General features: G+C 37.2%; 1 protein-coding gene across 1 annotated transcript in view; it reads right to left on the bottom strand.

The window, feature by feature from the left end:
• Positions 1 to 10,472, bottom strand: part of LOC114687274 (cytochrome P450 3A13-like) — a 34,925-nt gene extending 24,453 nt beyond the window's left edge. The window contains exons 1-3 of the mRNA XM_028861964.2: positions 10,402 to 10,472; positions 8,683 to 8,776; positions 480 to 532 (exon numbers count right to left, since the gene is read on the bottom strand). Of these exons, the coding sequence (XP_028717797.1) occupies positions 480 to 532; positions 8,683 to 8,776; positions 10,402 to 10,472 (218 nt within the window). The remainder of the gene's footprint in view (positions 1 to 479; positions 533 to 8,682; positions 8,777 to 10,401) is intronic.
• Between the last annotated feature and the right edge of the window lie 3,627 nt (positions 10,473 to 14,099).

The raw sequence follows: 14,099 nt of genomic DNA, 5'->3' as shown, positions 1-14,099 counted from the left end.
CAACTGTAAATATGCCTATTTTTCCCTTAGCCTATCTTTGAAAAGTCAATATTTACAAGAAATATTTTTGATGAAGTTATTTTTGCTTTTAATTAAGTGTAAATCTGTATGGGCAAGAGACACTCTCCCAAATTTATGAGCACATATGACATGCATCTGAATTAACACAATCTTAAAATTTTTAAAAGTCTCAAGGAAGATTAAATTAAGGCAGGGACCCTTCTAAGACATTGGGTTAAAGTAAGTCTAGGTGTCTCTGGAACATCAAAGGATGCAGACAATTTATGTCTGGAATGTCCTCATCTTAATTCAGACTGTGGGCAACAACATACTTGTGGAACCCTTTGGCAGGACAGGCTTTCAGACACTTTAAAACAGGCAAATGTGACCCAATTAACTCTGGACTGAAAAAGTTCTCCAACATAGTTTGGTGTCACATCATAACAAATCTACATGTTGGACATTGGCAGAATACTCACCCCCACAGATCTCCATACTTTTTATGGCATTCTGTATCATATTTTGATATTCCCTGAGAAAAGAAAAGAAAATGAAAAGCCATTATTTTTCTACCTCTATTGCCCACTAAACTGTAAACAAATGATTCAAATCACAGAACATCAGTCTCATTATTTAATTATCTGACCGAATAATTAATGGAAATCCTTCCAATTCTCTGAGAGAAAAAAGAAAATACAGAAGACACTTCACCTAGGGAATTTAAAGATATTCATGGTTTTTTTTTTTGGATATTGTACATTCCAAAAACGTTCCTTCTCTTTTAAAAGTAGAAACTGTCTTTATCTTTTGGTTTTGTTTTGACTCTGAAATCTTGGAACACTGTCTTTTCCCCTCCTTAGATACCTGAGGCCAACAATAGTCAGTGATACAGCCATGAATTTACAAAATCTATTTGCTTCTCAATGCTTTCACTCACTTGATGACTTCTCCAGGATTTCAGTATAGTCAGGAAATTGAAGACAACATTGATGTACATACCATATTAGATTTATATATTTGCCTTTTATAATATTAAAAGAAAAGGAACAAGGAAGTAAAGGCAAATGATTTTGCCTTCTAGTGTCCCTGTTCAAAAGGGAAAGATGAGGATATGCTGCCTCACATAAAGAAAACATAAAGATGAATGCTTCATTTGAATTTTACCTCTGAACTCTGGAAAAATCCATATAATCATTAAGTGGCAATTGTAATTTTGGGGTATAGGATCCTAAGTAACTCAACCTGGACTCAAACTCTCTGTGTATCTAAGACTGACTTTGAAATTCTGATCCTCCTGAGTGCAGGGTTACTGATGTGTGCCTCCGTGTCCAGTTTATATGGTGCTGGGATCAAGTCTAGGGTTTTATCTATTCCAAGCAAGTATTCTACAGAAGGAATTCCATATTCAGCTACTGTGAATGTCAATTATATGAAACTATGTCTCCAGGCGGGTGACAGAGCCCAATATTTAGAGTTCTTTGCCTAGTATTTAAAGCAGAATGAACCAAAGACTTCCTGAGACCCTAATAAAATTACAAAGGGAACATTACTTCTTTGTCCTTGTCCAGGAACTGAATTGGAAAAGTCCAATCTAGTGCTTAGTCAGCACCTCAAAAGAGGGAAGGTTGTAGTTTCATGGTGATTTGACTTTTTCCTGGGCTGTGGTTCAATCCTGATACATCTGTGTCAGAAGTATCCTGTTTTCTTTTTGCCAGCATTGTATGATTTAGCTGTGTGCTGACCTTGGCCATTTCTTCTTTACAAATAGCATGTGAAAAGCTGTGCTGCTTTAAAAAATTCCAATAGAATTCATCATATTATGCAATACCTCCTGGTCACAGCAACATGTCTTCTTTAGTCTCATACATATTCCTCCAAAACACCTCATTACCTTCCCCTTTGGGATTCTCATTCCTTCCGGTTCATGTAATTTGGTGCTCAATGCAGGGCTCAAGATTATTAGAAATCATCAAGAATGTGTGTTAATGTGCTAAATGTACAAAAAGTGTCAGACATGTGTACCTATAAGAAAGAAAGTGTGTAGGAATAGCTGAGAGTAAAACATGGGAGAAAAAAAGATTCTAAAGAACAATCTATTTTCATTCATATGCTTCATCTACTTATACTTTGATATATATCACTATGGGACTTAAATAAATCTTTACTTTCATTAAAAAATATGCTCCTGGTTCCCTGAATAAGGTTCTGTAAATTTAAAGGTATGGGAACACGTAGGTGGAAGTGTAAAGACAGAATATCACCTATGATGCCTTTAAGGTTTCTACTTTGGGTTTGTTCTGTTGAATTTTATACATGATTGTGTATACTCACAGCTCGTATATGATTTATTTGCAATTCAGCACCCCAGTAGATCTAGCCAATATACTCAAATCAAACTGGGAGATGTAAGATAAAAATATGATGTCAAAAAATCAGGTAAAAAGCTCTGAGGATGATTAGGTAGCTTAATTTCTTGAATTACTTTTACTTCATGATATGCCAGAGGATGAGGAGAAACTTCTTTTTTGCTGGTGCAGTTATAAAATCACCTGAATTGGCTCCTAATCATCTAACTGAGTCAAAAGCCCAATCCTCCTAATTTAACTTTTCCCTTCCTTCCTCTAGTTTTCAGAAACTCATGATGAAAGATCAATAGAAGCTGCTACTACATGGGATGGCTAATAACCCCAACTTGTGTCAACAATTTATTGTTCAAGCCTTACTCCCAGTTAGAAAAAAGTACACTTTCTCATGATTATTTATTACCTCGTTGATTTATTACCTAGGTGATTTCAGCACCTACTGAAAATTTAATTACTCAGTTATTTATCACATTCCAGCATCACTTCCAACAGACTCAGCTGAAAATTTCCTCAGAAAAATCACAGGTTACAGCTCCCTTTTCTTATTTACGTCATATTACAAAAGATCATGCATACCATTTGCCCACCAAGATCTGTATGTAACTGCTAACATTTATTGATTTTCAAAAGATGCAAGGATATATTAATTGGGTGAGAACTTCCCTGAAACATACTACAAACGATTTGACTCTCTATTTCTCCATAATTAGAGGAGATAATGACCCCTCTTCTAGAAAGCTTATTCCTCAGATTCAAACACCTTACAATTAATACATCTAATCATCACTCATGCACAGCTGACCAGTATTGGCACAAAGCTTCTTTTATCTCCTATACTGTTAGTTACTCCTACATATCCTCTGGAACACTCTTGCAACCTAAGGGACCTATACATTGGGTTTTTCTGCCCACTGATGCTGGCTGCCTCTTGACTTCTTATTATAAAATCTTTGCTCGGCTTATACAAAAAAATGTGTCCTCAAGCCCTTCAATTTATCACATGATAAATTGACATGATAGTTCACCCCTTCACCTCTTCACAACATGATTCAATTTGTGCCTTCACTGACTCTTGAGAGGTAGCACTATTTGACCTTATGGGCTAGCTTTGTACTTCATATCCTAAAGATCCTTTATTTTAAATTTTCAACACTACTCTCTAGTTATCCCAACACTTTGTGTGAGGTACACAATCCCACAAATAGATATGTGCTCCTTGGTGAGAGTCCATCTGCGGTGACTAATGTTATACTTCAAGAAGTAACACCTCATACATTGAATGTTTCAACTAAATCACCCCAGAATGTTGATTTCCTTTGCATTGCCTCAACCTCTAAATACTTACTCTGACAGTTTATATTTCATGTAGGTTGCTCAAATACTTCCTTGGGCTCTTATTAAACAGACTGAGGATGAAGAAATGTTTTACTTGTTTCAGCATGCCCAACAACTGTCAGAACCAGGAGGGTCTTAATTTCTCCAATACTTTCAAGAACACTACAGTCTTCCTGGTTATTTGGAAAAAGGGAATCAAGCTTTCAATCTAGCTTTGCCTTATTTTATTCAGATGGTTGCTGAGACTGTTTGGTTTAAGCTAGCTATTGACTCATGTGATTTCCCATCAGCACTGTGTTATGTATAGTACTAGTTTCAGTTATCTAGAGTTCAAGTATGACAAATTGTAACCTTTCTGCTTGTGTAGACCTTCTGCCTTCCTCTTGTTATGGGGTAAATCTCCAGCGCTTACTATCTTATGTCAGATGGATGTTACAGGCATTTCAATTATTTGGCAGCCTCAAATATATTCATGTTAGTATGACATTTATTCTGGGTTCCTCCTCATGTCTACCCTATTAAGTGGAAAAGCTGGTAAGCATTGGATTACTCATTGCTAGTGATCATTTTTTTTTATAGCTGATCCATCCAAAGTGTTTAAAAATTAGTGCTTCAGCATACACTTCTGATGCCTTTAAGGAATTTTGTGCTACAATATGCATTGTACATAAAACTGGCCTCTTTTGTATTCCTCAAAGATGAGAAGTTGCACATGATTATATTAAAGTTTTGCTTGAAAAAGTAAAAAGTGGGAGTATTTATACCTTCTTACTTCTACAAATCTTCTTAATTGTACTTTAATTTAATTCTTTTTGAGAACAGAACAAAAAGGATTAACTGGAGCAGGGTATTTATGAGTAGACATGCTCAATAAGGAGACCTTTTGTGCAAAGTTCCTGCGATATGGGAATTGTGTGATTCTGAACTTGTGGTCAGATAGACGAGAGGATCTTTTTATTTTCACACAGGAAGCTGATAGATCTTATTGGGTCATGAAGCGCCTTGTCCTACATTCCCAGGCTATGAAGCCATCTGCTGTGGTACAGGTGACAGAAGCTAAGGATGCAGAGGATGATGAGTTTGAAAGCAGCATGCAGACCAATTCACCCCTTGCAGTCCACCTGGTATCATAGGGCCCACTTACAAGTTGGGGACATATTAAATATCTCACTGCAGAAGGAATTTGAGTGGTCAAGGAGACATGAAAGTCTGTCATTCATATTCAATTTGTTTTAGCAATTTTGGCATTACTCTCTGTCAGACACATGAAAAGTGCAGAAGTCTTCTGGGCCTGTATGGCTTATACTCCCTTTGGCCCATCCAGTCACATGGGAAGACCTGCCTACTAGAGAATTTACTAATGGTGTGGTAGTTATTTTACAATGCTGATGTTTCACCTGTGGGGCCTGGCACTACTCACTTTAACTATATTGTTATATCATAAATTATTCTTATTTGTTTGTCATTGATGGGACAGTATTTCCATGTTCTTCTCATGTGAGTGACTGGAAAGGCCCATAGTTCAAAGATCCATGTGGAATCAAAAATCAGGCATCATCAAATTATTCATCATTCTGATCACCCATAGGTTACCCCATTGAATGGACATTTCCAAGAATGCAGTGATTTTCCTGTGCCCTGCTTCAGAATTGAATTCCACTTAAGTGGCTTTTTCCATGATTCTAAAGAACCTCTTGCCTTGCCTCTGAATGCATGATCTGAGGAGCTGGCTGACTTGTTTTAGTGGTGCTAACTTGGTCTAGATGAAGATAACTTCCTAGAATCCTCTCATTGGCCACTTCTTGTTTATACTATTTTCAGAGGAACAGAACATTAGGCTGTGAGGTTTGTGTTCTAAAAAAAAGGGAAGTGCTGTGGATGATTGATGGATAAATAAAACACTGAGCAGTCAGTAGCCAGGCAGCAAGTATAGGTGGAACAAAGAGAGAGAATTCTGGGAACAGGAAGGCTGGGTGAGGAGATACCAGCCTGCTGTCCAGGGAGCAGCATGTAAAGGCAACAGGTAAAGCCACCAAACATGTGTCAGCTTATTGATTAATAGAAATGGGTTAATTTCAGATGTAAGATCTAGATAGCAAGATGCCTGCACCATTAGCCCAAACAGTTTAAATAATGTAAGCATCTGTGTGTTTATTTGCGTCTGAGTGGCTACAAGAGCTGAGTGGACACAGGAATACTCAAGCTACAAATTTCTGTTTATACTATCTTCAGAGGAAAAGGACTTTAGGCTGTGAGCCATTGTCCTAGATAATGGGGTGACCTGTGGGATTTTTAGAGAAAATGACTAACCATGGTATGCATATCATTTTAGATTTGACCTCACTGCTTGTGTTAACCCTCCATAGATGTCACAGACTGCAAGTCCCTCTGTTAAAGAAAGGCAGATCACTTCAAAATTACATGTGATACTTGCATCCTCACTACCTGTGTAGATGCCTTTGCTCATGGGAGCCTTCTTTTATTTAACTGTCTTCCTTTGCTGTGGTTCCTGTGCAACCTAATGATGCTTTAAGTATGGTGACTTTGCACAATGCGTTCTTATTGAACTACATCAGGCTTGTTCTAAAAAAAATATTTCTAGATTTTATTTTAACTATTTTTTGCAGTACTTACAGTTTTCAAGTCAGAGGCTGCTTCCACATTGGCCCTCGCCCAACTAGTGTAACTGCCCATTTTGTTAACCTTATAATACTTCCGGAACTTTGGTGAATAAACATAAAATTGAACACAACAACTAGAACATAATTAAATGCTTTAAAAGTTTGGGTATTGAGCCTAAGAGATACAGTACAAACAATGCAATGTTAATCACTTTTACAGTATCACGCTGGCTTTATATATGCCCATGATGCTCCTTTAATTCATGATGAACATGAATGAAAATGGAAGAGAATAAAAAATCATTTTCATGGAATATGGCCACATGAGAATTTCCTAACCATCAAGCAAATACTTACTAACATGTGCCATGCTCATCATACAGTCAATTCCTGTTTGGAGTCAGCAAAAATTTATTACACAAAATGCCAGACATAATCTCTTTAACAGTGGTAAACATTTGTTCACTATTATCCTCAGATTATTTAGTGTTGGTAATTCATCTAACAATATTAGGAAGCATTTGCTAGTTTAAGGGTTATCTGTGGATCTTAATCATTTAGATACAAATAACTCATATGGCCATAAAAAGTAAAAAGTGGAGAGGAGGTACTGTTTGATGCAGACTAATCCAAAGTTCTCTCAGACACCTTTGCAAAAGAACAAAAGGCATGACTGTTCTGTGGCATTCCAGGAACAGATTTGCAAAGCTCCTCTATGGGTTTGGAGCCAGGGTCTCTAGGAAGTTTTGGTTGCAGTTTCTGGCAATCTTACTCTTTTCCCTGGATTGTGGTTATCAGTCTTAAGGCATCAGTGTCTGAGGTAACTTGGATTCTCTCTGCCAAAATTTTCTGACTTAACTCTCAGCTCTCCTTGGCCAATTCTCCCTGCAAATAGTATGTAAGAAGATATGCTGATTAATAAACTTCCTTGGCATAAGTCACAAACTTATGTAAGACATGTATGTTCCATTATCTGTCATTTCTATTTCTCTCCCTTGGTCCTCCTTCTCAAAACCCCACCTTTTGGAGCTCTTATTCCTACAGTTCTTATTGGGTAAGCATAGTACATCCTCAACCATGGGACTGGGACCCAGTCGCCTACATATAAGATATCATGATATGCACAAGCACTGAGTAAGAGGATGAAGTAATCTGTGGTCATCATCTGAACATCATGTTCAAGACCAGTCTTATCTACGGGAGACACTACTTGAAACAAAAACAAAACCCCAGAAGTTTGTTTCAAAGAAAACCTAAAAAAGAGTTCATCCAAAAATCATAAAGAAGATGTTGCTTTTTCGAATCGGGGCAGAAAGCATGGAAATCTTAGGAACATAAGCAACAGAGTCCTTAATTTTGAAAAATTATCATCTATTAAGCAAATTTTGAGTATTTAGAGAAGCAAATCTGCCAAGAGTGCAGTCTGTACCTAGGCACTGCCCCTGGGCATGAGCTCAGGAAGGACAGCCAGGAGTCCTTCCTTTAGAAAGCATCAAGAAAAACTCTGTGTAAATTCACAGTCCCTATTATATAGGTACATGTATATGTATAAATGTATGCATTTGTACATATTATATATCATACACTACATATACATTTTTGGCAGATTTGTCAAATCATGATTTTATTAGTGACTTTATATAAATGTTCCTAATTCTGTTTCAAGAAACAAATTTCACAATCTGCTTAAATATCTGAGGTTCATAGGCAATATTGTCTCATCTCCCACATTCCTGCTGTTTAGAGTCACACATAGGATTCTACCTTGAAATGAAAAGGAGTAAAGGCAAATCTTGTAGGTGGCAAAAGCTTGGCTAGAGCCTTGGAAGTAATAATGGGATTAAAAAGTTCAGCTGAAGATACAAGTATGTGCATATTCCCCCAAAATAACTATGTGCCTCCTGATAGGCATGTTCCAGAGATACTCAGCAAGAAGTATAAATATTATTATTGAACTCAGATGTGAATAAATCACACAGGTTGATGAGATGCCACTAAGTGGCCTTACATGTATTACTTTAAATACTATTAAGAATAACTGTATTTTTCTTGAATCTAAACTGAAAAAGAAACAAAATCATTGATGCTTCCAAAGTCTACACATTAGCATTTCAGGCTCAGGTTTAGTGTGCCAACAGCCAGGGTCCTCACCAGACCTGACACAAACCTGAGGTCACAAACACATGTCAGTAACACCCAAAGGTAACCTGGCAATGATGTCAGTATAGCACAAACAATTCTGCCAAATGAAAGTCTTACCATTAATCCCACTGGCCATTTGCATAGATGAACTGACAAGGTTTAAAGATAGTTGTGTAAGTGACACAATCACAGAAGCAAAGTAGAAAACCAACAACACTCACCCTCCTATAGTTAAGCATTGTCCCAACAAAAGGCAGAGGTTTGGGTCCAGGAATCCCTAGCTTCTTAAAAAGTCCATGAGAAGAGGTCCCATAACTAAAACATGAAGGAGAAAGTCAGGTCACGGGCTTGCTCATCATGCACATAGTTATTCATTTTCATACACATACATAAATCTCATATTCCCACATGTACATTTATAAATACATATAATGATGAATATATACACACATATATACACTAATTCATATATATTATTGACTTAATATATAATATGAGTAGAAATGATTGTATATGGGAATATATATATATATTATATCCTTGGATGCATTGAGAATTGTGAGAATTTATCCAGTGAGGTTAACAGGTGGGCAGAAAATAACATAAAAATTCAGAGCAATAATCCCCTTCACTTACCAACTTATTATAAACTTTTAGGTTAATACTTGATAGTTCCAGTCTTAGAGTTAATATGTAATAAAACTTTATAAACTTGAGTTTGAATGTTTCTGAAAGACTCACCAGACTTAAAACACAAATCATCAGTGTGGGTAACCTGCAATGCAAGGTCTACATGATCCTGCCTCAACTTTATTTAAGTAGTGAACAATGAGGTTGATCAAAGGGGAGGATAGCCCACCAGCAGAACTTCCTGACAAGACTTTTTGACCTTGCCTTTCCATCAGACTGAAAATTGTACACAGCTTCCCAGGTGTAGATTTTGGCCTGGAGAGATGGCTCAGAAGCTAAGAGCATTTGCCGCTCTTGCAGAAGACCAAGGTTGGGTTCCTAGTCCCCAAATGAGAGCTAACAACAGTTTATAATTCCAGTATCTGAGAATCCAGTGCCTTGCTTTAACCTATGTGAGCATAAGGCATGCATGTGATACACATAATACATTCAGGTAAATCATTCATATGGGCAGTATAAAAATAAATATTTATTTTTAAAATAGTGATGTTGCAAGTCATCAGTTCAGGTGTGGGGTTTTGATGTTACAGTTGCCTTTGAGTCATTCATGCTCATGGAAGTAACCTTTCAAACAAAGTCCTGTGATAAACTCATAAACTCATGTCTCTCCAGGCAGATTTTTAGGATTGGCTATATTGATCTGTCAATTGTGTCCTACTGAGGACAAGGGTATTTGCTCCCATCTTTCCCAGAAACGTTGAAAAGCACTATGTAGTACCCAAATGAACTCACGAGGAAATGAACTACATGAAGCATTCTTTCTTTATCCTGGTTCTTCCTACACACTAGACTGCAAAATGGCAGCTTTCTATACTGAAATGATCAGTTACAAGGTAGTTGGTTATTATGTCAATAATCTAAGAATCTCTGTAACAATACTCTCTGGAAAGGCAGGCCTGAGTCTAAGTAATCATTAATATCTCCTTTGTAGTTTCTCTCGTTGGAAGTTCTAGGTCCCTTAAACCTTCCTACTGCATAATGACACATAAATGATAAAACTAATGAGAGAAAACAAACCAAGAGGCAGCCTTCTCCTGATTGTGAACAGCATTGTCTACTTAACAACAGTTGAGAACATTTGCCTGAAAAGTAACATGAATTAAATGGTTTAGTTTACAGCCAAAATGTGTTCAGCTAGGGGTATGAATTTCCATTGGATTATATCTTTTGGCATTCTGACAAGGAAAAAGGGCCAGAAAATCATCCCAACTGTAAGGCCACAAAGGAGAGGCATCCAGCCAATTACTCACAGGTAGAGGAGCACCAGGATGGTAGCCAGCAGTGCCCATATTTCCACGGCAAAGTTTGGAAACAAGTCCATTGCTCTTTTCCTTCAAGAAATTTCTCTATGACTTTTCCTAGTAGGTGAGGACATGAGTTCCCCTTCTGAGTCCAGGTGTGAATCCGTGAAGACAATCTGCAGTATTTATGTGATAGGAAAGTGGGTGGAGCAGTCACTATTGTGAATAAAATGACCAACCGAGTATCTATCACGGGTATAGAGTATGAGTGTCCTCTTCAGTTGACAGAAGTTGATAGTTCACAGTAACATGCATTTTGACTTTTCAAAGTTAATTTTATGTGATAAGTTAATAAATAAATAAATAAATAAACCAATATGCTTGGTAAGATCAGAGGTCATGGATGTTTACCAGAAATGGAATAGAATAGGTAGCATTTAATTTCCTTTAATATTTCTGTGGCTGTCATAACTGCAAAACATTTTAAAACACAAACTCCATCTATAAATCCCTATAGATGTGTATTCTTATCACTGGGATCCTTTTGTGCCATAGAATATTAACTATATTTTATAACCATTTTGGCAAACACATCACTTCATCCCTTCATAATAAATGAAAAATGTTCCATGTATTTCTTCTCTTTTCTTTTATCTTTTTTTTCTGGGAAAAGTCTCTCTGTTTTTAGCTCTGGGTTCTATGGAAAACACTCTGCAGGCCAGGTTAGCCTCAAACTCACAAGGGTCCATCTGCTTCTGTTTCTTCAGTACTGGGATTAAAGGCATTGTGACACCAATTTCAGGTCCATACCTTTCTTTTCTTGTGTTTTTTCCACCATTAATGGTTTCTATACATATTGTCTTTACACAAGGATATTATTAAAGGAAATAATCTTGGTATTGTTGACCATTATGTTCCCAGTCCCTGTGTCAGGTAAATGAATTACAGATATGTTGAGAGGCATAAATTGTGTTAATGTTACCTCATCACTTCCATTTTGGAGTAGGTTGAACAAAGGAAAGGCCAAGCTTTATCTCTCTCCACTCCTCCCAACCCATGCATCTGTCTGTGTCCACTATGTGATGGTCTATCTGTAATCTGTGCATGTAAATCTGACTGTATCTACTGCTTATGTATGTAACGCATCAAAGAACTTAGCTCTGTATTTATCTGACATTGCAGATGGTATGGCAAAGAGAGAATGACAGATTCCTTAGAGAAATCTTTAGCAAAGATTACAGAGTAGGAAATAATTTAGAGACCCCCCAAAAACCCTGAAATGCCCAGAAAACAAAAAAAGCACTGCAAAAACAAGCATACACAAGCAAGCTATATTGATGTGTTGATTTCATCATTTATGGTGAATATAGGGTTGCTTTCTACCTGTTGGCTGCTTTCAGCAAATGATTACCACAACCCACACATACGGACGTGGATTATTCTGAGTCAGGATTATGTGGATGCATAATTTAAGATAAAAGTTGTGCATTGCTTAGGTTGTAAAATCTCATTGTATGCGAATCCATGGTAAATAAATTTGGGTGTAATGTTATTCTCTTAGATGCAGGTTAAACAGACAGGGAGAGTACACTGTAGAGTATCAGGATAAGTCTTAAGTGATCCCAATGTATATAATTAAAAAGGCTCTAGGGTCCATCAGAAGTTCAGTCCCTTATAAGGTTCTAAGATAACTAGAATTATATCCATACATAGTCCCAATTTGACTGAACATCCAAAAAGATTGGTGATTGAGTTGGAGGTGTTTTTAAATCACAATGTGATATCCAGGTGACGGTGGCATATACCTTTAATCCCAGCACTAGAGAGGCAGAACTGGGAGGATCTCTGCTACTTCGAGGCCAGCCTGATCTACAGAGCAAGATCCCGGACAGGCACCAAAAACCACATAGAGAAACACTGTCTCAAAAAACAAAAAAAAAAAATCATGATGGAGAGAGGACCTTGGCAACTATGATGATTGTTGTCCCCTATATGACCTCTGAGCTTACAAGGTAGTGCCAATACTTAAAATTTGAGTCATGTAGATATATGTTTAACCATGATACACTTATGTTATAATGTATATGTATAACATTTTTGAATACAAATATTGACAACTACAAGAAATAATCCAGGGAGATAACTGGAAGGAAGAATATAACATAAAAATTCAGAGCATAAATTCCCTCCACTTGCCATTTTATTTTAAACTTTTAGGTTAACACTTGATGGTCCTATTCCTAGAGTTAATATACAATACAACATTCTAACCTTGAGTTTTAATGTTACTGAGGAACTCACCAGGTTTAGCAAATAACAATCATCAGCAACATGGGTAACCTGAAAAGCAAGGTCCACATGATCCCTCTTGAGCTATAAACAGTGAACAGTGAGGTCGCTCAGAGGGGGAGGATAGCCAACTATCACAGCCCCCTGACAAGACTCTCTGACCTTTCCTGTCCCTCAGACTGAAAATTGTACACAGCTTCCCAGGTGTAACTTTTGTCCTGGAGAGATGGCTCAGCAGCCAAGAGCATTTGCTGCTCTTGCAGAGGACCCAGGTTCTGTTCTCAGGCAGGAAATCACTGCTCACAATGGTCTACAATTACAGTCCCTGGGAATCAGGCATGCATGGGATACATATACATACATGCATGCCAAACATTCACATGTACAAAATGAAAAGTAAATATATTTTAAAGATACAGCTTTTGTGAGTCATACTCTGTTCAGGTGTGTGGCTTTAAAGCTGCAACTGCCTTTGAACCGTTCATGCTCCTGCAAATAATCTTTTAAACAAATTCCTGTAATAACCTCATAAACTCATGTCTCTTCATGGTGGACTTTGGAACAATGCCTACCATGATCTGCCAATTGTTTCCTATTGAGGTCAAAGGGTATTTGCTCCAATCTTTCCCCAAAAACTCAAATTGTGACATGTGTTAGCCAAATGGTCACCATGGTCTTGGTGTCTCTTCACAGAAATTGAAACCGTAATTAAGACACAGATGGACATACATATATAAATATATATTCACCTCTGTACTCACTCAAGTATTCATGTATACTATTAAGTCAACATGCATACAAAACATTCATGTGCACAAAATGAAAAATAACTATATACTTTAAAGGTACAGATTTTGTGAGTCAGATGACTCACTGTCCAGATATGGGGATATGATGCTGCAGCTACCTTTGAGTGATTCATGATCATGCAAGTAATATTTCAAAAAAATTCCTGTGATAACTTTATAACCTCATGACTCCTCAAGATGGAATTTGGGTAATGGCTACATTGATCTGTCAACTGTGTCCTACAGAGATGATTGCTCCCATCTTTCACAGAAATGTCTAATAGAACTATCTGTTACCCACATGAACTCACAAGGGAATGAACCACAGAAAGCATCATTTATATGTACTGTTTCTTCCTAGACCCTAGAAGGCAAAGTGGCAGCTTTCTATACTCAGATGATCTGTCACAAGGCATTTAATTATTAATTATGTAGGTAATCCAACCAAATCTATGATAATACACTCTGGAAGGGCAGGCCTGATTGTAAGTATATCTCAAGTGTAATGTCCCTCATTGAGAGTTCTAGGGCCCTGAAACCTTCCTATTGCAAAGCGACAGACAAATGATAAGACAATGACAGAAAACAAACCAAGAGAAACAGCTGACTGACTATAATCATTTTAAGCCT

The sequence above is a fragment of the Peromyscus leucopus genome, chromosome 23 (assembly GCF_004664715.2).
Source record: "Peromyscus leucopus breed LL Stock chromosome 23, UCI_PerLeu_2.1, whole genome shotgun sequence".
Taxonomy (NCBI): Eukaryota; Metazoa; Chordata; class Mammalia; order Rodentia; family Cricetidae; genus Peromyscus; species Peromyscus leucopus.
Note: the sequence above shows the minus strand (reverse complement) of the source record. Positions and strands in the feature narration are given on the sequence as shown.